The sequence below is a fragment of the Trachypithecus francoisi genome, unplaced genomic scaffold (genome assembly GCF_009764315.1).
Source record: "Trachypithecus francoisi isolate TF-2019V2 unplaced genomic scaffold, Tfra_2.0 Lachesis_group6, whole genome shotgun sequence".
Classification (NCBI taxonomy): Eukaryota; Metazoa; Chordata; class Mammalia; order Primates; family Cercopithecidae; genus Trachypithecus; species Trachypithecus francoisi.
Genome location: NW_022681471.1, coordinates 45,400,079 through 45,425,304, shown reverse-complemented (window position 1 = coordinate 45,425,304; position 25,226 = coordinate 45,400,079). Strand labels below are relative to the sequence as shown.

The 25,226-nt window shown below is 37.1% G+C and overlaps 1 protein-coding gene across 7 annotated transcripts in view; it reads right to left on the bottom strand.

Moving 5' to 3' along the window:
• The window catches only part of RBM41 (RNA binding motif protein 41), a 55,778-nt gene extending 32,196 nt beyond the window's left edge, over positions 1-23,582 (bottom strand). For 3 of the 7 annotated variants that reach the window (XR_004435023.1, XM_033202139.1, XM_033202136.1), the window contains exons 1-4: positions 23,461-23,582; positions 20,663-20,779; positions 19,877-20,069; positions 19,357-19,561 (exon numbers count right to left, since the gene is read on the bottom strand). Coding sequence is in view for 5 of the 7 variants with exons in the window: in XM_033202139.1 (XP_033058030.1) it covers positions 19,357-19,561; positions 19,877-20,069; positions 20,663-20,779; positions 23,461-23,567 (622 nt within the window). In the remaining 2 variants the exon portion in view is untranslated. Of the gene's footprint in view, positions 1-17,409; positions 17,482-19,356; positions 19,646-19,876; positions 20,070-20,662; positions 20,780-21,644; positions 21,741-23,121; positions 23,363-23,460 lie in introns of those variants that run through there. The other 4 variants (XR_004435022.1, XM_033202135.1, XM_033202138.1 and 1 more) reach the window with 3 other exon arrangements.
• Between the last annotated feature and the right edge of the window lie 1,644 nt (positions 23,583-25,226).

Below are 25,226 nucleotides of genomic sequence, written 5' to 3'. Positions count from 1 at the left end.
AAGACGAAGCATTACTACTACTTCAGGAATGAAAAACAATTATTTAGGAATATTATAAGTAACTTTAGGCCAACAAATTAGGAAATCTAGATAAATGGACAAATTCATAGAAAGATACAAATTACCAAAGCAGTCTCAAAGAAAAAATGAATAACAAGAGGGTGAATTAGTACTCAACAAACACCCACAAAGAAAAACCCAGGTCCAAATGGCTTCATTGGTAAATATCAAATACTTAAGAAATAATACCAATCCTGCAGAACACTTCAGAAAAGGGAAGAGGAGGAAGTACTTCCCAATTCATTCTGTGATGTCAGTATTACACTGATAACAAAACTAAACAAAGATATTACAGAAAACCACAGACCAATATCCTCATGAATATAGATGCAAAAATACCTAATAAAATACTAGCAAGCCTTATCCAGCAACATACAAAAGAATCACACACATGTAAGTGGGATTTATCTCAGAAAGGAAAGACTGGTGTAACATCTAAAAATCAATAGATTAAATCTTAAATCACATGATCATCACAGTAGGTGCAGAAAAGCATTAACAAAATCCAATACCCATTTACAATTTTTTAAAAGCTCAATTAACTGACACTAGAAGGGAGCATCTTCAACCTGCTTGTAGTAGGCAGAATAATGGCCCCACAAAGATGTCCACATCCTAATCTCTGGAATCTGTGAAAATGTTAAACTTTACTGCAGAGGGGAATTTGCAGATGTGATCATGTTAAGGTTGAGATAGGAAGATGATTCTGGATTATGCAGGTGGGGCCAATGTAATCATAAGGGTCCTTATCAGAAGGAAGCAAGAAGGTCAGAGACAGAATGGGAGATGTGATGATGGATGTAGAGGGTAACGTGAGGAAGGGGTCAAGAGCCGAGGAATGCAGGTAACCTCTAAAATCTGGACAAGGCTCAACCAGAGCCTCTAGAAGAAATGCAGTGCTGTTGACATCTTAAGATTTCTGACCTCTAGAACTATAATGGCAGAAATTTATATTGTTTAAGCCACTAAATATATGGTAATTAGTTACATACTAATTCCCTTTCTTTTCATAGGAAAGTAATATACTGCCAAAGAACATGTGCAGAAAACCCAGAGCTAAGATCATACTTAACGGTTAAAAACTGAATACTTTTCCCCTAAGACTGGGAACAAGGCAAGGATGTTAGCTCTGATCACTTCCATTCAACACTGTACTGAAGGTTCCAGACAGTATAAGGAGGCAAAAAATAAAAAATAAATAAAAATAAATAAATCTCCAAATTGGAAAGAAAGAAGTGTCTTTATATCACAAGAAATAGGATTGTCTGTGTAAAAACTCTAAGATACTATAATAGAACTATTAGAATAAAAGAGTTTAGCCACAGGATACAAATTAATATAGAAAAATCAACTTTAGGCCAGGCACAGTGGCTCACGCCTGTAATCCCACCACTTTGGGAGGCTGAAGACGGAGGATCACTTGAGGTCAGGAGTTCAAGACCAGCCTGGCCAATATGGTGAAATCCCATCTCTACTAAAAATACAAAATTAGCCAGGCGTGGTGGCGTATGCCTGTAATCCCAGCTACTCAGGAGGCTGAGGCAGGAGAATCGCTTGAACCTAGATAGCAGAGGTTGCAGTGAGCAGAGATAGTGCCACTGCACTCCAGCCTGGATGAAAAGCGAGACTCCATCTAAAAAAAAAAAAAGAAAAAGAAAAATCAACTTGACTTCTATATAATTGCATGCAACAATTGGAAAATGAAATGTGAAAACAATTCTATTCACAAGAACATGAAAATCATTAAAATGCTTAGAAATAAATTCAAAAGGCTGGGTGTGGTGGCTCATACCTGTAATCCCAGTGCTTTGAGAGGATGATGTGGGAGGGTCATTTGAGGCCAGGAGTTGAGACCAGCCTGGGCAACACAGTGAGACCCCATCTCTAAAAAAAATTTTAAAAACAATTAGCCAAGCATGGTGGCACGCCCTGTAGTCCTAGACATTCAGGAGGCTGAGGCAAAAGGATCCTTTGGCTCAGGAGTTGGAGGTCGCAGTGAGTTATGACTGTGTCACTGTACTACAGCCTGGATTACAGAACAGAACCCTGTCTCTAAAATATAATAAATAAATTCAATAAGAAAGCATAAGATTAAGTTTGATAAAATAAATGTAACTAAAAACTACAAAACAATGCCGAAATAAATTGCAGAAGATCTAAACAAAGGAGAGACATTCTATGTTCTTGTATTAAAAGATTAATGATTAAAGATCAGTTTTTCTCCAAATTGAATTATAGATTCACTCAATCCTTATTAAATTCCAGCAGGCTTATTTTCTTAAAATATTGGTAACTTGCTTCTAAAATTTACATGGAAATACAAAGCACCTAGATAGAAAGAGTGATTTTAAAAACAGAAACAAAGTTGGAGGGTCATACTACCCAATTTCAAAACTTACTATAAAGTTACAGTAAAAAAATTTAGAGTATAAGGCTATCAGATAGATTAATGGAACCAAGCTGAGCGTCCAGAAATAAACCCTTACATTTATGGTCAATTGATTTTTCCACAAAGGTGCCAAGACAATGGGAAAAATAACAGCCTTTAAATAGTGCTGGAACAACTGGACATCCACATACAAAAATATGAACTTGGACCCTTTACTTTATACATAAAAATCAACTCAAATGTATAACATATCTAGATGTAAAATCTAAGACTATAAGTATTCCAGAAAAAAAAAATAGGAGAATACTTTCTGTCCTTGAGTTCAGTAATGATTTCTTAGATATGATACCAAAAGCACAAGCCATACATAATGAATTGAACTTCATTAAAATTAAAAACTTCTGTGCTTCAAAAGACACCGTTAAGAAAATAAAGAGAAGCTACAGACTAGAAGAAAACATTTGCAAATCATACACCTTATAAAGGACTTGTATTCAGAATAAAGAATTTTTATACTCAGAAAACAACCCATCAAAAAGGGCAAAAGACTTGAATAGACATTTCACCAAAAAGACATATTGATGGCTATGAGCAGATGAAAGGTATCAAGATCATTTGGTATTACAGAAATTCAAATAAACTACAACCGGGTCTAGCAGTACAACACTGAATGGCTGTAATAAAAGACAGATAATAACAAGTATTAGCAAGGATGCAGAGAAATAAGAACTCATACATTGCTGATGAGACAGTAAAATGATACAACCACATAGGAAATAGTCAATTCCTCAATTAGTTATATACAGAATTACCATAGGACACAGAAATTCTACTCATTCAAGAGAAATGAAACATGTTCACACAAATGTTCACAGCAATATTCTTGATAACAGCTAAAAGTGGAAACAACCTAAATGTCATCAAGTGGTGAAAAGATTAAACAATGTAGTGTATCTACTGACATGGTTTGGCTCTGTGTCCCCACTCAAATCTCATCTGGAATTGTAATCCCCATAATCCCCACATGTCAAGGGAGGGACTTAGTGGGATGTGACTGGATCATAGGGGCGGTTTCCCCCACGCTGTTTTTGTGATAGTGAGTTCATTCTCACAAGATCTGATGGTTTTATACACGTTTGACAGTTCCTCCTTCACACACACTCTCCTGCCACCTTGTGAAGAAGGTGTCTGCTTCCCCTTCTGCTATGATTGTAAGTTTCTTGAGGCCTCCTCAACCATGCAGAACTGTGAGTCAATTAAACCTCTTTCCTTTAAAAATTACCCAGTCTCTGGTATTTCTTTATAGCAGTGTGAGAATGGACTAATAAAGCTATAAAATAAAAAACTAGCAATATAAAGGAACAAATTGCTGATACATGCCACAACATGGAGAACCTCAAATACATTATGGTTCCTAAAAGAAGTCAGATTCAAAAGACCACGTATTGTAAGATTCCATTCATTATGAAATATCTAGAAAAGACAAATTTGTAGAGACAGAGGCTTGGGGTATATGTGGGAGTCATTTACTGCAAATGAGCCCTAGGGAATTTTGCCAGGTGATGGAAATGTCCTAAAATTGGACTCTGGATTTGATAGCACAGTTCTATAAATTTACTAAAAATCACTGAATTAAACGCTTACAATAGGTAGATTTTATCATGTGTAAATTATAGACCTCAATAAAGCTGTTTAAAAAGAAACAAATTATTCAGAATCACAAAAGGTGAGAAGAAATAGAAAACAGAAAATGTACTGAAAGTCATTAAAGGATAATTAAATTAATGGAAAGGTACCATGTTCACATTTGAAGATTTGAAGACTCATAGATATGTCAGTTGACCTCAACTGACTTAAATGCTCGATGGAATCCCAAAAAAACATATAAAGGTATATGTACATGTGTAACTTGATAGATTTTCAAATTTACATGGAAAGGCAAAGTGTCAAAAGTAGACAACACACTTTTGAAGAAAAACAAGTTGGAAAGTGTCCGGAGCCATGAGGCCCGGAGTTAGCCGACCTCTGTTGCTTGATCTCCGCAAAGCGGAGCCGTCTTGCACATTTCCGGGTTCTTTATTGCGGACCCTTCCCGCGCGCGCCCAAAGCTTTTCCCGCTCACGCCTAAGTTTTTCCCGCGCGCGCCTAAACTGTTCCCGCGCCCGCGCAAACATTTTCCCGCCCAGGAAGATATGCAGCCTAGGGCGCAGGCGCGATCCCGCACACGGGAAAATTACAAACCCACGGCGCATGCGCGATTGTAATTTGAGAAGGACCCAGCCCCCCATCACGCCCTGGCCCAACCCTTCCTCTGCCAGCCTATATAAGGCATGACCCTGCATTCATAAACGAGACTTGATCAGGCTATTTGTCTTGTCTCCATTTCTTGTGTTTTCTTGTCTCCTCCATTCCCACTCCCCCTTCCAGGGCCCGTTCGACGTCCTGTGGGTCGGGACAGGAAAGAATTATTCTCCAGATTTTAAAACATCATAAAGCTAGACTGTATGATATTGATTCTAAATGGCCAAAAAGACCAAAGGAACAAAAGAGAGAATAAAAAAAAATTAATTCATATATGAACACCTGATACTGCAACACAACAACAGTCTAGACATTTTCAATATTTGGTGTTAGGATAGAAGACTATCTACATGAGCGAAAAAAGGAACTAGAACCCTACTTTATACTATATACATAAGCCAATTCCAGGTGGATTAAAGACTTAAATGTGAAAGGCAAAAAACATAAAGCTTTTAGAATAAAGAACAGTATCAGGGCCGGGTGCGGTGGCTCATGCCTATAATCCCAGCACTTTGGGAGGCCAAGGAGGGCAGATCACCTGAGGTCAGGAGTTTGAGACCAGCCTGGCCAACATGGTAAAACCCCACCTCTACTAAAAACACAAAAATTAGCTAGGTGTGGTGGCGCATGTCTGTAATCCCAGCTACTTGGGAGGCTGAGGCATGAGAACTGCTTGAACCCAGGAGGCGGAAGTTGCAGTGAACCAGGCCACTGCACTGTGGCCTGGGTGACAGGGGAAGACTCTTTGTCTCAAAAAAAAAAAAAAAAGGATTTATTAATCAAAGCACAAAACACTAAGTATAAAGAAAAATTAATACATTTTATTACATAGAGATCAACAACTTTTAGTTACCAAAAGATACCATAAAAGCAGTGAAGTGACAAACTACAGAATTGGAACATATATTTTCAACATATATTACCAACAAAGAACAAATATCCATAATAATAAAAAGACCGGTACAAATTTATAAGAAAATGCACCTAAGATTAGAGAAAATATGGAGACAGAGTATTCAAGATATATAACCTCAACACTTTCCTACCTCCTTCCTTCCTGTAGAGAGGTAGCAATAACTGAGATGTGCTGTATCTTAGTGCTTTGGTGTTTACCCATTGGTTATTTTGTTTTTAAAATTATTTATCTGCTGAATTCAAGATTCACAAGCTATTTGTTTTGATAGATGCCTAAAGTGCCTCTGAACCAAGACTGCATCTGGACAAAGATACAAACAGATGGAAAGACATTCAGATAGTAAATAGGCATTTTCATATTTGCTAAATGGGCAAAAGAACTGAATAGCCATTTCACAAAGCAGACTGTCCAAATGGTCAGGCAATGTGTAAGAAGGTATCCAACATCACTAGTTATCAAGAATGAAATTAAAACCACAATGAAACAATCAATCAATATAGGCTGACTCTTAAAATGACATCCTGAAAGGTCCAACACACACACACACACACACACACACACACACGGACACGAAGGCAGGGGAACTGTCCTAAAGCAAACTAAGCGTAACGTGTGATCCCTGATTGTATTCTGGATTTATAATTGAGAAACCTGATTGCAACATTAGAGAAGCAATGTTACATTTCTTGAGTGATCATTATACTGTGATTGCACAGGAGAATGTCTTTGTTCTTAGGAGATACTTAATTAGTTAGGAGTAAATCCTTCTTATTTCTGAAACTTATTCCAAATAGTAAACAAACTACATACACATACACTCATATGGAGGAAGAGAGAGGTAAAGTAAATGTGGCAAGTTGTCAATAGTTGGTGAATGCAGGTGAAGGGTGTGGGTGTATTCTTTCAGTTTTTCTCCATATTTGAAATTTTCCAAAATAAAAGTTTGAGGAAAATAACACTTGACTAAATGCTTTTTAAAAAGTAACATAAATCAGCCAGGTGTGGTGGCTCACGCCTATAATCCCAACACTTTGGGAGGCCAACGTGAGTCGATCACTTGAGGTCAGGAGTTCCAGACCAGCTTGGCCAACATGGCGTGTGCCACCATCCCTGGTGAACATTCTGTATTTTTAGTCTCTACTAAAAATACAAAAATTAGCCAGGGGTGGTGGCAAACATCTGTAATCCCAGCTACTCGGAAGGCTGAGGTACGAGAATTGCTCAAACCTGGGAAGTGGAGGTTGCAGTGAGCTGAAATCATGCCACTGCACTTTAGCCTAGGCGACAGAGCAGACTCTGTCTCAAAAATAAAAATAAAAAAAAAATAACATAAATAAATGTTAACTAATAATAAAGGGAAAAAAGCACAACAAAATACAAGTAAATACTCATCAGATTAGAGTCTGATGATACCCATTGTGGATAAGGATGTAGAGCAACCTAAACATTTCCACATGGCTGGTGGAATTTTAACTTGGGTGTTTCCCTTCAGAAATTAGTTAACAGCTATTAAAGTTGAAGACATGTGAACACTTCACCACTCAATTCCACTCCTAGATATATACCCTGAGAAACTCCTGCACATGTGTCCCAGAAAACATGTACAAGAAAGATCACAGTGGCAGAAGTGATATATATAGCCCCCAAATGGGAACAACCCAAATGTGCACTACAGTAGAATGGATAAACTATGGTATGTTCATGTAAAGGAATATTAACTATACTTCAATGAAAATGAACTCTGGCTACACATAGCAATATGTACGAATATCTCAAATATAATTGCCAGAAAACACCACAATATTGAGTAGAAAAGGAAGACCCAGTAGAATACACACAACATAATTCATTGACACAATGCTTACACAGGCAAACTAAACACTGTCTAGTGCTGCACGTACCAGTGGTAAAGATATAAAGAAAAATAAGGAAATTATCACAAGTTAGGGCAGTGGTTATATCTAGTGGGAAGAGGGTTGTGATTTGTGAGGGGCATATGGGGATTTCTGGAGTATCGGCATGATCTATTTCTTGATCTGATTAAAATGTTTAAGCACTGTTTGCATGATCTATTTCATTATAAAAAGATGGTTTGCAAAAAAGTGAATGAGAGGTGAACAAGTGGCAATAAGTAAACGTACTGGGTTAAATAGAATCCTCCCAAAATTCATATCTACTCAGAACCTCAGAATATGGCCTTATTTGGAAATAGGCTCTTCGCAGATATAATTAGTTAAGGTGACGCCACAGGGTAGGCTCTGAGTCCAGTGACTGATGTCCTTATAAGAAGGACACGTGACGATACTGAGACAAACACAGTCAGCAACCAGAATACCATATGATGGCAGAGGCAGAGATTGAAGAGATGCATCTATAATCCAAGAACTGGCAGCAAACACCAGAAGCTAAGAGAGAGGCATGGAACAAATTCTCTCAGAGCCACTAGAAGGACCCAACCTTGCCAATATCTTGATTTTGTAGCCTCCACAACTGTGAGAGAATAACTTTCTGTTGTTTTTAACCATTCACTATAAGCAGCATCCTACTTCCCAGTATCAAAGTCTGTATTAGATTCCTACGGCTGCCATAACAAAGTTCCACTGGTACTGGGAAGTAAGATGCTGCTTTAACAAATACCTAAAAATGTGGAATTGGATTTGGAATTGGGTAATGAGTAGAGGCTGGAAGAATTTTGAGCTGCTTGATCGTAAAAGCCTGTATTACATTGAGGAGATTGTTGGTAGAAATACGGATGTGTAAAGGCAATTCTGGTGAGGGCTCAGAAAGAAGTAAAGAGACAGTAGAGAAAGCTTCTATTAACTTAGAGAATATATGTGTTCATGATTATATACATGTAATCATGAACAAAATGTTGCTAGACATATAAATGCTAAAGGTACTTCTGGTAAGGCCTTAGAAGGAAATGATGAACATGTTATTAGACACTGGAAGAAAGATAATATTTGTTATAAAGTGGCAGAAACTTGGCTGAATTGAGTTCTGTTGGGTGAAAAGTCTAACTTAAAAGTGACAAACTGAAATTTCGCTAAGGAGATGAATGGGCAAAGTGTGGAAGATGCAGGCTAGTTTCTCCCTGATGCTTATAATAAAATGAAAGAGGAAGGAGGAAAATTGAAGAAGGAACTGTTAAGAAAAAAGGGGACAACACTTGATGATTGGGAAAATTCTCAGCCTATACAGATTTGTGCTCTGGACAGGGGCCAAGGGTATAGATGGACAAACTTTCATTGAAGAGATTAAGTGTTAGGGTGTCAGGATCTAATCAACCATCTCAGCAGAAGCCAGGAATACAGATGGGGTTATCTAGGAAGAATCTGTAAAGAAACCTCAAGTCTAATGGTGTAAATCTTTTGACATATATGAGACTGACAATGTTTTTGAGAATCTTATACCAGCAAAAACCACCGTGCCAGCCTGGTGTGAAAGAGACGGAGACAGGACAAAGAAGGATAATTACAAGAGCAAAGCCACAGACATAGAGGCCAGAGAGGATGGGGCTATAGCTGCCCTGATAGACTGAGAATATGGGCCCAGTGGACAAAGCATTGAGCCCAGACTATTACTCATAGGCCTTGAAAACTAATGGAATTTGCCATGCTAGGCTACAAACTTGCTTCAGACCAGCAACCCCTTTATTTCCTCATTTTCGCCCTTTCAGAATAGGAATGTCTATCTTACGCCTGTCCCACTATTTTACATTGGAAGCAGATAACTCGTTTTCTAGCTCCACCAGTCTCTGGATGGAGAGAAATTTTGCCCCAGGATGGACCATATCCAGAACCTCACCCATACCTGATATAGATGATTTAGATAATAAGACTTAGGACTTTTTGAGTTGGTATTTAGATATTTGGGACTTAGATTTGGTGCTGGAATGGGTTCAGACTTTTGGGGATGTTTGTTTTACACGTGGATGGATGTAAATTTTTGGCACCAGAGGGCAGACTGTACTAGGTTGAATAGTATACCTCCAAAATTCATGTCCACCTGGAGCCACAGACTGTGAACATATTTGGAAATAGGGTCTTTGCAGATGTAGTTAAATTAAGATGAAATAATACTGGATTAGAGTGGGGACTAAATCCAATGACTGATATCCTTTTAAGAGAGCAATGTGAAGACACAGAGACACAGATACATGAGAATGCTATGTTATGACAGAGGCAGAGATAGGAATTACGCATCTATAAACCATGGAACACCAAGGATTGCTAGCAACTACCAGAGCTAGAAGAAGTAATGAAGGATATTCTCCTAGACAGAGAAGAGAGAGCATGGCCCTGCTGACACCTTTGATTTTAGACTTCTAGCCTCCAGAACTGTGGAGAGGATAAATTTCTGTTGTTCTAAGCCACCAGATTTATAATAATTTGTTACAGCAGCCCCAGGAAACTAATACAGTAATTATAGAAAACTCTTCTAAGAATTGTGCTGTAGAAAGGGCAAACTATTGATACATACAACTATATGAATGAATCCCAAAAACATTATGTTGAATTAAAGAAACCTTACACAAAGAACATATACTGTATGATTCCAGTTATTGAAGTTATAGAACAAGCAAAACTAATCTATGGTGAAAAAAAATCAAAATACTAGTTACCTCTGAGAGGGTAGGATGGAAATTACTAGAAAGAAGTAAGCTGAAACTTTCTGGGGTGATAGTAATCTTCTGTGTTGATAGGGGTTAAGTTACACAGTGTGTCCTGGAGATGGTCCGATGATTGTCTTTATTCCTAATTTCATGTTCAGTGATAACATATGGTAGCTTGAAACTGGCTATGGTGGTAATATGTACACCTTAGAAACTGGCAAATGATACAATCAGGGCCGGTTTTCCCCGCTCCACCCCCCCCAACCCACGGAGAGTTAGTTGTTAAACATTTACCAGTATATCACTACACAGATTTATACACTGGTCAAAAGTCAACAAACGAACACTTAAAATATCTTTACATTTAACTGCCTGCAAATTTTGCAACAAAAGAAAAATCATTAATAAATATTTAACTCTAATTAACAGTATACATGCTGAAGTATTTGGGGGAAGGAATTTACATCAGCGGTTTTCTAAAATACATTAATAAAGATGGATTGATAGATGGGTATGGGTATAGATATGTGATAAGGCAAAATATTAATAGTAGATTCTAGATGGTAATATAATGGTTCTTTGTGATAAAATTCTTTCAACTTTTCTGTGTGTTTGAAAATTTTCACTGAAAACAAAGAATAGAAAAAATCTTTTCCCATTAGGATATCAAAAATATTAACATATTATATTACCTATTTAATATTATCTTTTTAGGGTTTAAATTTTTACATTTCACTTTTTAAATGAACTGCTACTTATTATGGTATACAGTAGAAGAAGAAGATCTAAATGTATTATTTGTTCAAGTAGCTAATCAACTGAAAGACATTTTTCATTTTTATCATTTTCTTTAGATAGTTCATGGTAGGCATATGTAGACCATGGAGTCTGACAAGTGATACAAGTCATGTTAAAACCCTAAAAGGAGATAAGCAATACTGGGGATGACTGAAGTTCTTTGGAAGATAAAAGGGACAGGATCCAGCACAAAATTATACAAATTAGCCATAAGCTGGAAGGACTTCCCTAGCACTGAGTCAAGAGGGAAGAAAACAAGGATGAGGATACAGAAGTTAACAGAGCATGAAGCAGGAAATGGATGAAAGTTCTTGCCGATGGCAGTTTCCTTTGAAATAGGATGGAAGACTGTTAAAAATGACAAAATAATAGGAAAGGAAAGAGTAATGAGGATCTAAAATCGTATTTATAAGGAATGAAATAGTGAGCTGACTAGGGAGTAGGAGATAGATTGTTGAACAAGGGAGAGGCTCTAACCAATAACAGAGACAAGAAAGTTGTAGAGGCAATAATCAACAAAGTTATGATTTCTTTCTAGCAATGCCCAGAAGCCATGATGTAGAAATAGAGAAGGCAATTAGTTTGGTTGATTTGAGTTTGAGGTTTTGCTGGGTAGATGTGATACATAGACAAGGAAGCAAAGAGAATGATTCATTGTCAAGATGGGTGGTTAAATAATGGATGAAAGAGTCTAAGCGAGATTTGAAAGGAAGAAGAAACAGAAAGGGATTGACAGACTGGGAGAAAATAAAAAGGTCAAGGAACCGGACACGTAAACAGGATGAAGAGATGGTATGTGAATTAAAGAGAGTTATGCGAGCCAGAAGGATAAGAAAAAGGTTGTAGTCACAGGGTACCATACTATAATTGAAGATTTGAGAGGAAATATATTTCAAGAGCTAATATATTTTTCTTTCTCACTGATTCAAGGTTAGGAAATGGGATATGTATAACTCCAGAAAAGTTTGTCTCAAGATATAGTAAAATCACACTTAATAAACGAATAAATCTTTTCCAATCACATATACAAGTGCTGTGGACAAAAGTACAGACTTTTGTGTAAGGACAGACATGGATTTAAGTCCCAGCATGGCCACTTTGATCTTAAGAAAATCACTTATGCCCACTGAAGCTCAATCTCATTTTCTGTAAATTGGGTATAATACTGTACTATCTCATAGAGTGCTGTAGGTTTAAATGTGATAATTTACAAAAATACTTAGCACAAGGACTGGCACAAATAAGTCCTCAAAATTAGTAGCTATTAGGACTTGTTTCTGGGTAAGATGAAGTAAGCACACTTCACTCTGTCACTCCCATTGAATAAAGTTATAAAACCCGGAAAGAATGTGTGGTACATTTAAATGCTATGACGAGTAAATGGTAGCAGGTGGAAGGGGTAAGAAACAAAGAATTTGAAATAACAAAGAACTCATGCCCAGAAGAGACACGGCATAATCAAATTGCTGAAAATAAAGAGAAAAAAAATTTTAAAAAGCCTCTTACATTTATGGTCAATTGATTTTTCACAAAGACATTAAGACAATTCAAAGGAAAAGAATAGTCTTTTCAACTACAGGCACCAGGACAATTGGCTATCCATATGCTAAGAGATGAATGTAACTCAAACAGCGAGGTTTGTAGCATTTCAATTTTCCATCATCCCATCTCCCCTTCTCTAGTTTTGCAGTAGGCTTGAAAACCAACAACCTCGCAACAGAAGCTGCAAAAACCAGCGGCCTATCTGAAACTAGAGTGGCAGACCAGTTCTGGAGCATCACAAAAGCACCATCCTTGGAGAATTTTCACTATTTTACCTGGATGGAACTATTTGACCTGCCTGGCACTTCAATGAAAAGCCACATTCTGAGATGTAATTGGTATGATAATTACAGTAGAAACTATGGGAGGTAGAGAACAGCTAAACAAAGTTTTTTTAATATAATTGAAATTGTTGGTTTTAATACAAATTAATTTATTTAAGCCAAGAGGTTAATTGTAATTCCCCAGAGCAACCACTAACACACACATACACATACACACACTAATAGTAAAAGCGGCAAGAAGTTAATTAAAATGGCACATTGGAAAAATCTATTTAACATGAAAGAAGGAATAAATGGAGGAACACAGGAACAAAAAAGATACAAGAGAAACAAAACAAAAAGTAAAACAGCGGATGTAAATCCTTATTAACAGACTAATTAAATACATTAAAATAAATGAACTAAACTCTCCACTCAAAAGGCAGAGATTGAAATAATTGATTAAAAAGAGAAAATATAATCCAAACTATTTGCTGTCACGAGACATACTTTAGATTCAAAAACACAAATAGATTGAAAGCAAATAGATGGAAAAGACGTTCCATACAAATAAGAACCAAAGTAGAGCTGAGTTTTAGAAATTTGAGTCTTCTTTCTGTTCAACTTGATCAGTCTAGCTAAGGGATTATAAATTAGTTAATCTTTTCAAAGAACTAACTTTTGGTTTTGTTGACGTCTTCTATTTTTTCCTCTATTTCATTTATTTTTGCTCCATTTTTTATTATTTCTTTTCATCAGCTTGATTTGATTTAGTTTGCTCTTCTTTTCATAAGTTCTTCAGGTGGAGATTTCAGTTATTAATTTGAAATCTTTCTTCTTTATTAATATGGGCACATATAGCTATGGGCATTACAGCTAAATATCCCCCTAACCACTGATTTTATTGTACTCCATAAGTTTTGGCATGTTGTGTTTTAATTTATCTCAAAATACATTCTAATGTTCCTTTTGATTCATTGATTGTTTGGTAGAGTGTTAATTTCCACATATTTGTAATTTTCCTAAATGTGCTTCTGTTATTTATTTTGAATTTCATTCCACTGTGAATAGAAGTGGAAAGAGTAGACATCCTCGTGTTATTTTTGATCTTTGGAGAAGAATTTCAACTTTTCACCATTATTATGAGGTTAAGTATTAACACACAAATGTGGCCAATGATTTCTGACAAAAATGCAAAGGCAAGTAAATGGAGAAGGATACTCTTTTAACAGTTGGTTCTAAAACAACAGGACATTTGAAGCCAAAAAAAAAAAATTAGTGAACTTTAAACTAAACTTCATACCTTATATAATTATCAAGTCAAAATGGATCATAGATCTAAATGTAAAAAGTACAACTATATAACTATCAGAAGAAAACACAGGAAAATATCTTTCTCATGAACAGGTAGAGTTCTTAGATACACATAAATGCACATACATAAAAAGCAACCCATGAAAGGATCAACTGATGAACAAGATTTTAGAAGACTTGAAAACATTTTCTCTGAGGTAAAAGACTTATACACTGAAAACTACAAAATGTTGCTGAAAGAAATGAAACAAGACACAAATAGACATCCCATGTTCATGAATTAGAAGACAATACTGTTAAGACGTCAATACTAACCAAAGTGATGTACAGATTCAATGTAAGTCCTACCGAAATGTCAATAACATTTTTTACAGGAATAGAAAAATCCATTCTAAAATTCATATGGAATCTCAACCGATCCCTAAATATCCAAAACAATTTTGAAAAAGAACAAAGTTGGAGTTCTCACACTTCCTGATTTCAAAACTTACTACAAGGTTACAGTAATTAAAACAGTGTGGTACTGGCATAAAGACAGGTATGTATATATAGTCAAATGATTTTTGAATAGGGTGCCAGGATCGTTCAGTGTGGAAAGAACAGTCTTTTTTCAACAAGTGGCACTGGGAAAACTGAATATCAACATGAAAAAAATGAAGTTGAATTCTTACCTTAATACCATACACGAAAATTAACTCAAAATGGTTCAAAGACCTAAACATAACAGCTAAAGCTATAACACTCTCAGAAGATAACATAAGGAAAAGCCTTCATTTCATAACAATGGATTTGGCAATGATTTCTTGGTATGACACCAAAAGCATAGACGACAAAAGAAAAAATCGACAAATTGGACTTCACTGAAATTAAAAACTTTGTGCATCAAAGGACAGAGTGAAAAGGCAACTCTCAGAATAGGAGAAAATATTTGCAAATCAGGTACCTTATAATTATCAATGTATATATTGGTATACTGAATATATATAGAACTTCCACAACTCAACAACAAACAAGCAACTTATTTTTAAAATGGACAAGAGATTTGAACAGATACATCTCCAAAGAAGATATACAAATGGCCAAAAAGCATATGAAAAGATGCTCAACATCACTAATCATCAGGGAAATTGAAACGAAAACCACAATAAGATACCATTTCACACCCACTAAGACGGCTATTATTTTTTAAGAAAAGAAAATAATAAGTGTTGTCAAGGGTATGGAGAAACTGGAACTCTTATCTTGTGCATTGCTGGTGGGAATGTAAAATGGTACAGTCTCTATGGAAAATGATATGGCAGTTTCTCAAAAAATTACATGTAGAATTACCATGTGATCCAGCAATTCCACTTCTGAGTATATACCCACAATAATTGAAAGCAGGTATTCAAACAGATATTTATACACCCATGTTCGTAGCAGCATTATTCACAAAAGCTAAAACATGGAAACAACTTAAGCATCCATCAACAGATAAACAAAATGTGCTATATACATACAATGGGATATTATTCCACCTTAAAAAGAAAATTCTGACACATGCTACAACTTAGATGAATCTTGAAGATATTATGCTAACTAAAGCCAGTCACAAAAGGACAAATATTGTATGATTCCACTTATATGAAGTACCTAGAGTAGTCAAATTCATAGAGACAGAAAGTAGGATGGTGCTTGCCAGAGGCTGGTGGGTTGGAGAAAACGGGGAGTTAGTATCTAATAAGTACAGAGTTTCGGTTTGGGAAGATGAAAAATTTCTGGAGATGGATGGTTGTGATAGTTGCAGAACAATGTGAAAGTACTTAATGCCATAGAACTACACAGTTAAAAATGGTTTAAATGGTAAATTTTATGATATGGATACTTTACCACAATAAAAAAATTTGCTCTGCAAAAGACACTGTTAAGAGAATGAAAAGACAAGCTACAGACTGGGAGAAAATGTGTGAAAATCACATATCCAACAGAAGATTGTGTTTAGAATATACAAAGAACTCTCAAAAGTCATCAGGAAGAAAATAAACAACCCAATTATAAAACAGCAAAAGACTTGAACAGACACTTTAGCAAACAGGATATAAGGATGGCAAATAAGCACATGAAAGATGTTCAACATCATTAGCCATTAAAGAAATGCAAATTAAAACTACAATGAGGTACCACTTCACAGCTATTGGAATAACCAAAATAAATACTGACAATACCAAGTGCTGACAAAGATGTAGAGCAACCAGAACTCTCATACATTGCTGGTGAAAATGCAAAATGGTACAGCCACTCTGGAAAATGGTTTGGCAGTTTCATATAAAGTTAAATGTACACTTACCATATGACCCAGTAATCCCACTTCTAGATATTTACCTTAGAGAAATAAAAACTTATGTTCACAAAAAAACCTGTACAAGAACGTTTATATCAATATTATGCATAGCCATCATAACCTGGAAACAACCCAAATGCACTTCAATGGGTGAATGGATAAACAAACTTTGGAATGTCCACATGATGAAACGCTACTCAGCAAAATGAATGAACTATTGATACACCCAACAACTCAAATGAGTCTCAAAGGCATTATGCTGAGTGAAAGAAGCCAATCTCACAAGGTTACATGTTGTATGATTCTATTTACATGACATTTTCTAAAAGATAAAACTACAGTGATGGAAAACCGTCAGTGATTGTCAGGAATTATGGTGGGTTGGGAATGACTATAAAGGCACAGCATGAGGGAGTTTTTTAAGGTGATGAAGCTGTTCTCTTTCTTGATTGTGGTGGTGGTTACATGAATCTACATGATTTACAATTCACAGAATTGTACACCAAAAAAGAAGGAGCCCCATGCAATTTTAGTGGAAGTTCATTTCAAAAATAAGAAAATATTAGCTATCATATCATCATCAATCATTATACTTTACTGATTAATAAAAATATTCAGAATATTTGTGAAATGGGATCTAAAAATCATTAAGGTCAATTTATGTCTGGTACACAACTTAAAAGTATAGAGAAAAAACAACAGCACTAAATGTAAAAGCTTTAAAACTTCTACTAACTCCTCTCTTTAATATTCTGTATCAGGATAATATGCTCCTTCTGGATCATTTCCTATAAACATTGTCATATACTGAATATGGAATTAAATAAGTGCTCAACTGGGACCCTAGGTTACATTCCTAAATCTAACACTATAAGAAAACTCTCGACTTGCCTTTTGTGCCTAATTTTATCTTCCTCTTCATTGAGGTCATGTACTTGTCTGCACTTGTCTTTTTGTGGTATGCTGTGAAGGTTTAAAGCAAGGAGTTTCAAAGATAGGAAACAGAACAGATTCATACACCACCCGCCCTCCACCCCAAATACCAGGTACTGCTCTAAGTGATTTACATGTATTATCTCACTTATCCTCTTAATAACCCTATAACATAGCTACTATTAATATTCTCATTTTACAGATGAAGATACTGAAGCATAGAGAGGTAACTTGCCTAGCATCTCATAGCTAGTAAGTGGGGGAGCCAGGATTTTCCCAGGCAGTCTGCCTCCAGAGTCCATGTTCTTAATCTTTATGCTAAATGTCTCTCCACAAAAGGCTATTCATTTGTTCATTCACTCCTTCCTTCACCACTGCTCTGCCATGTCTATAGTCTTTCTATTTCTAACAAATCATTCATCTATTCTCACAGCCTTAACATGTCATCTAAGGAGAGTTGATTCCCAGTTCTATATATCTAGTTCTGACCTCTCTCGAGCTTCACTGCTGCATTTCCAACTGTCTCCTCAACATCTGCATTTGATGATCCTGCCATTCTCACAAAGTCAACATGTTTAAAATCAAACCAATCATCCTTCCTCAAAATTTCCCCCTAAAGGTTTTCTTAAATTTGCCAATTGGTAAGTCACACAGCCTTGAAACCTCTGGATTATCTTTGACACATACCTCTCCATTGACCTCCCTCCTTCATTTTCAGTCAACAAGTTTTATTAGTCCTTCCCTTATAAACCTACCTCTCTCCAATTTCACTGCTATCACTCTAGACCAAGTCTTCATGCCTAAATGACTATAATATCTCCTATCCATTTTCCCTGCTTCCAGTTCTTCCTCTCTCTAATCCTATTTATTGACCACCAGATTAATAATTTTCAAATATGGCTTTTATCATGTTACTTCTGGTTCAAAAACCTTCAATCATATTGAAACTAACTGATAACTAACTCTGTGTAGGTCTATACTAGTCACCAAATACAGTTCAAAATTTTTAGCTACCTTTCTAACCTTGTCTCACATCTCCTCCATAGTAAGCATACTACGCAGCGCTCACACCATCTGTTGCAATTGACATGTCAGTACCTCTCTTTTCTAAAGAATAGGTAGTACTAAAAGAACATTTAAATCTTACCTCCTCTGAGAGGCCTTCTTCAATCACACCAATACACAGTGGCCTTTGCCTCCTCTGAACTCCAACAACACTTAGCAATGTATCTAGTATTGTCACTAAATGTTACATGTTTATCTCTCCAACCAGACTATACTTGGCACAAGGTGAGGAACCATTTCTTAAACTTCAATGCACCTTCCACAGCGTCTAGCAAAACTTATCTGTCAAACTAAATCCTTCTTGTTAAGACACATACTATTTATCTATATATTTTGTGCTAATTTGTAGTTCAGCCTAAAGACCCTTCACAATCTAGCTTCGCCTCCTCTTCCTTCCAGTGTCAACTCCTGTCATTCCCTGCCACTCCTTCTACTCCTGCCACATTAAACTTCTCATTGTTCCTTAGACACACCAGGTTCTTTCATAATCCTGTTGCTATTTACTATCTTTTATGTCCATTCCCCTTTATTTACCTGACAAATGCCCGTTGATCCATCAGGAGTTAGTATAAATGTCAACTTCTGACTCCCCCAACTAGACTTAGATGCTCTGTGTTCTGCGCTACCTCAGCATTTTATTCAAATCTCTGTAATAGTTTCCACGTTGTCATGCAACTAACTGTGCACATATTTGTCTCTCTTATGGTATTATACATTCCTCAAAAGTAGTGACAGTTTGTCTTTCCCCTATTCCCTTCACTAACTCTTCATATTTAATGCCCTGCTCTTTAATCTTTCTCTCAGTGAAAGGATATATCAAAGTCAGTGGGGATCACATACCTTGGTAATAAAGAGCCTTAAGGAAGGAGTGACGATCAGCTCCCTGAAATAAAGACTTTTCTATTTCCATTTCTCGCCGGGTCAGCTGTTTGCTCTTTGCAAATCTCTGTGGCAGGCAAAGAATGCGCTGACGCTCTGAGATCCTTTCTTCAATATCTTGAAGACGGTTCTGTATTGCTTCAGGAGTTGCCCTCAGTCTTGTCTTCTGAAACCAGAGGAATGAGACGGCATACATCATAGAGGACACAACCTGAACCTGATAATCTGGTGTCTCAAGTAAAAAGATGACCTGGGCCCAGAAATGAATGTTTACAGAAAGTGTTAGCTAAGAAGTCAAGGAACAGCTTCTCTTTTACCAATGTCTGCATTCTAAAAATCAAAGAAGATTCAGACACCAAGTTCAGTTTTGTGAGAACTAAAAATGAAAAGGCTCTCAATGCTAAAATGAAGAGATTTTGCTGTTTCCTCAAGGAGAAAAACAAACAATCAAACTTAACAACAAAAAAATTACCCCACTCACCTTTTCACCTGAAACATGGCTCTTCCAGATCAAGATTTCTGTTTCATTAAGCCCTAATTCCCTGAGAGAGGCAGTTTCCTGGTCCTTCTCATGCAGTGTCTGGAATTGGGACAAAGTCATAGTCCCAGCTGCTTCCTTCCCAAAGGGCTTGTACATAGTACCAGGAGCAAAGCTCTCTTTCTTAGACATACATCTGCAAAATATGCAGGAGGAGAGTAAGAACATCTTGAGGTTACTACCATTCACAAAAATGGAGGTTCTACACTGTAAAAGGTACAATGAAACTCACTAGCAAATTTTCTTTTACATCTTATTTCTAAGCGGAAGCACCACTGCAACAAAATGTAACTCCATCAATAGTCCCCTCATCCAGGAATAATAAACTAAATCAACAAATATTTACTGAGTACTTACTATGCATCAGACACTCTGCTAGATACTAAGGATTTAATAGCTTTAAAAAAAGATAAAAATGGCTCCTGCTTTTGTGGAAAACAGTGGAACAGAGGCAAGTAAACAGGCAATGATAATATTGGGTTACAAGTGCTATGTTAAGGGAAATATGGGATGCTATAGGAGGACATAAAATAGGTACTTGGCCCAGACTTAGTGAGATATGGGAGGCTTCCCAGAGGAAAAGACACAGAATCAAAACTCTGCCTAATACATTGAAGTCTGACAAAGAAAGGGAGGTGGGAGAGGAACATTCCATCTAGGCTTTAAGAGAGATCTGTCACCTGGAGGTGAGACTCTATGATACTATCCGTTTGCAAAATCAATACCTACTCCTCAATGGAGACAGAAGTATCAAGTTGATGCTGAAGGAGGCTTTTCAGCTGCCTCTCCCCTTCTGTTTCCAGCTCCTCCAGGACATGCTCATCACTCTTCACACAGCTGTTTACCCTGGAGTAGATACAAGAATATATACAGAACACAGTAGAGACTGTGAGTCTCAAAATATATTCCTTATCTATATATCTACCATTAGAGACCCCATTTATTCAAAGACACTTCCCCAACAATTCATTGCCCTTTACCATTTAGTCCATGAACACTTACTAAATACCTGTCTACACAGAATGCGCTATGCTAGGTACTGAGGGAAGTCAAAGGTGTTTAAGACATAGTCTCTATCCTCGAGAAGGTCACAATCTATTTAGGGAGAAAAAACATGTATGTACGTGTTGTGTGCATGTGCCTTGGCGGCGGTGGGAGGAGAGAATAATAACACATAGAAGCATAGACCAAATTAGTAGAAATTCACAGAAGAAAAAATTGGGAGAAAAAGGTGGTAAAGGAAGACTTCAGAATGGTACTCTTACACTGACATTGACAAGTGTGTGATGAAGAAAAAGAAAACAGGAAAAGAGAGTACAATGGGACAGTAATATATACTGAAGGATAATGAGAAGCAGTAATTTATCAAGCAGCTAAGTGACACAGTGCAAGTGATGGTTTAGACAGATGAATGTGGTTATAATATGCCATAGAGATTCAAAGGGAAGAAACAAGAACTAGTTATGAAACTAGTGAAGTATAAGGTGATGAAGGTCTAGACTGAAATGGTAATAGTGAAAATGGAAAGAAAGGGTTAGATGAGAGAGGACTTTTGGAAGCAGAGGTAAGGAAGTCAAAGATAATCCCAAAATTTCAGTCTGTGTAACTGAGAGAACAATGGTACCAATGAAGGAAAGCCAAAGCTCCAGATGGAATAAATGATTTGGGAAAGGGAAAGTCAGTATTGTTTTAGCCATGTTGAGTCTAGTACCTTTTACAATAGAAACGCCAGCATGAAGTATCAGGAGTACTTCAAATACATGATTCTGAAGGGACAGCATGAGTGACTGGCTAAAGGGAAAATGAGAGATGAGAGTCCGAGGCTGAATGTATAAATCTTGAGTCATCTGTGATAACAAGATCTGGAGCTCTGAGGAGGAGATCTCCAAGGAGAGAATACAGAAAGAAATATGAAGATGGTCATAACATTTTTATAGCCTGGGCACCACTGTGTAGAAATCTAGGCCATGGCTAGCATGAGCTAACTAAGTAATTAAAAACTCTTATTAGAGTGTAAAGAAATAACAGGGCCATTCAAGCATGAAACAACAGATTATTTAAAAAAATACAAAAAATGAATTAACTCCAGGAAAAAAAACAAATATCAAATACTTTCCTTATAAAATAGCTCTTTCCTAGTGAGGTTATGATAAAGTCTAGAAAAACTAACACCCATAATTAAAAACAATATTCCCAGGCTCTAGAAAGACTTGGCCCTATTTTGGAAAATTCTAAATTATCTTTAGGCCCAAGGTGTTAAAAAATTCATTTTAAGTATCTCAATTTTTTATTACTTAGAATCCCAAAACTTCTTACTAAGTTTAAAGTTTCTAGACATCAACACACATGAATCTCAAAAAGAAATGTTGAGTAAAAAAATAAAGCAAGTCACAGAAAAATTCATATGATATGTGTCCATTTGTGTAAAGTTGAAAAATAGATAAAACTAGGAACATTTTGTTTAGGGATAAATTCATATGTACTAGAAACGATTTGCTTTTTTAAAAGCAAGGGAATTAGTAACGCAAAATTCCGGATAGTGGTCACCTCAGGGGGGAACGAAGGGAGGGAAAAGACACAGTAGACTTCTAAGGGACTGGCAATGTCCTATTTCTTAAGCTTGCAGTGGATGCGAACCTTATTATTCTTTAAGCTGTATATATACATTATACATGTTTTGCATGGATGAGATACTGTAAGAAAAAAAAAACGTTAAAGGTTAGTTTCAGGCAGGGAAAGTCAGAAACGGTTTTTTAAAAGATGCAAGGAACTGACAGTGCAGGAAAACATATCAGTAAGAATTTTAAACGCACTGCACTATTCCAGAGTGATGATTCTACTTGCAGCGTGAATCTAAAAATTAACTTAAGCCTGTCAATAGTTGGGAGGCTCGGGCCATTTAAGCTCAAGCGGCCATTTACCTCAGGACCAGTAAGGGGAACTGAGCCCAGCAATGCCTTCCACCTCCCCTCCCCCCATCCCAAAAATCCAACCGCTTTGGTGCTGTCCTCTACATTTAGAAACAAAGTACCGCTCCCTTACTTTAAGATTGGAAAGCGCTATATGGTTTCGGGGCCCGAGCAAGTAGTCTCCAACACACAGACGTTGCAAATAAATACGCTGGCCCCGAGCCTTTCTCAGGTGGAGGTGGAGGTAGGGGAGGACGAAGAGGGGTTGGCCCGAGGTACCTTCATCTCCGTCGCCGGGAACTGGTCAGCCTCAAACCCTTTTGCCTAGCTGGGTCCGTGTGAAACGACGTGGCCGCAGCACCCGGCCAGCTCCCGGGGCCCGTGCCGGGAGAGCATTCCCACAGCAGCCGGGCCCGGTGGCAGCCCTTCCTGACCTTCGCTCTGCAGGCCTGTTCAGCCCGTCTCCCCTCCTCCCGTCTCCTTTGTCGTCTTCCCGCTCCCACGAAATCGCATCCCGAGAACGTGCAATACCCAAACCAGAAAGCAATTGAAGCCATTTTCAAAAGAAAAGGTAGAACAGAGCTCCCCTTGCCGCCTGCTCTTTAGACAAGTCCTTACCTCTTCATGTTTCCACAGGCCCCTACCTCCCACTTGCGTAAATAGGCCGCGGACCTCAAGTCCCAGAACTCCGCGCGGCGGACTCTAAGAAGATTGTGATGGAGCATGGGGCTCTGGGAATTGTAGTAGCACAGAGCTATGGCAAAAGAAAGAGAAAGTAGGTCTCGAGTGACAGGTATGCTGAACATTGTCCAAATATTTATTTTGAATTTCTCATCTAGGTTCAAAAGAAGACCCAAAATATACAGCTCAAAAAAACCGAGTCACCTTTGACTTTTTGATTCTCTCATTCATTACCACTAATTCCTGGCTCTTCTGTAATTTCCTTTGAACTTCTTATCAACACTGCTTTTCTTTCAAGGATTTATCCAGCCTACCTACCGTTTCCAGTCGAGCCTCTGCTTCATCCTTCATGATGTAGCCAGAGTCATCAGACACGAGTCTGACTATATCACCTGTACTAATGGTTCTCCTCTATCTGTAACAGAGACTTGAGAGTTTTCTCCACTTAGAATCAGAAGTCTGCGTGTATTCAGGTTCACAAATGTTTTACTGATAATTATGGTGAATCAAGAAAGAGGTATAGTATAGTGGTTAAAAGCATGGGCTCTTAGTTCCGAGAAATGGAAATGCAAATGTCTTTAAGTGTATGAAAAGATGTCCAATCTCACAAATTTTAAAGTGCACTGACTACCAGTACTCCTTAAAAATAGCAAGGTCATCAAAAACATGAGAATCTGTCACAGACAAAAGGAACCAAAGGAGTCATGATGACTAAAGTAATGCAGTATCTTGGATGGGATCCTGGAACAGAAAAAAAGACATGAGGTAAAAACTAAGGAAATGTGAATGAACTATGCTCTTTAGTTAATAACAAGGTTCATTAGCTGTGACAAATGTATCAGAGTTATGCAAGGGAAACTGAGTTGCAGGTATGTGGAACTTTGTACTATGCAACCTTTCTGTAACTAAAACTGTTCTAAAACTTAAAGTTTGTTTTTAAAAGTACACTAAAGTACCATTTTTCACCTAACAGACTGGGAAAGATCCAAAAGTTTGATAACACACTTGTTTTATTGAGATTGTGGGGAAACAGGTGCTCTCAATACACTAGTGGTAGGAATATAAATTGGTACAACATCTATTGGGGGCAAATGAGGATACTACTAAAATCATAAATGTACATTCCCTTTAAAGCAGCAATTCAGTTATGACTAGAGTCCTCAATACTATATATCCTCTAACCTACTATCATTCCTTGCAACATTGTTTATAAAAACAGAAATGAAAATATCCAAGAACATACTATGAAAATATATCATTCAGTGAAAAACTATGTAGCAGTTACAAAGATGACGGAGTTCTCTACCAACTGCTACTGAACAATCTCCAAAATATAGTTAGTGCAATAGCAAGATGTAGAACCATGTGTATACTATGCTTCTATTTGCATAAAAAGGGGAGCTCTAGTCACTTAAAAACTTACATATATGTGTTTGCTTGTATATGCGCAAAATATCTTTGGGAGAACTTACAGACAAATGATGAGTGAATGCCTCCAGGTAGGGGAACTGGATGGCTGAGGGACAAGGGCAGAAATAATTCTTCACTGTATCTTTTTGTGCCCTTTGAATTTTGAACCCATGACTACATTACCTAGTCAATACCTTTTTAATTAAAGAGAAACCCTCTTACATCTCAAGGAGTCAAAGAAGAAAAGATTGTAGGTAATGGTGGGGGGCGGGGCATACTACTTGGATTTGAAT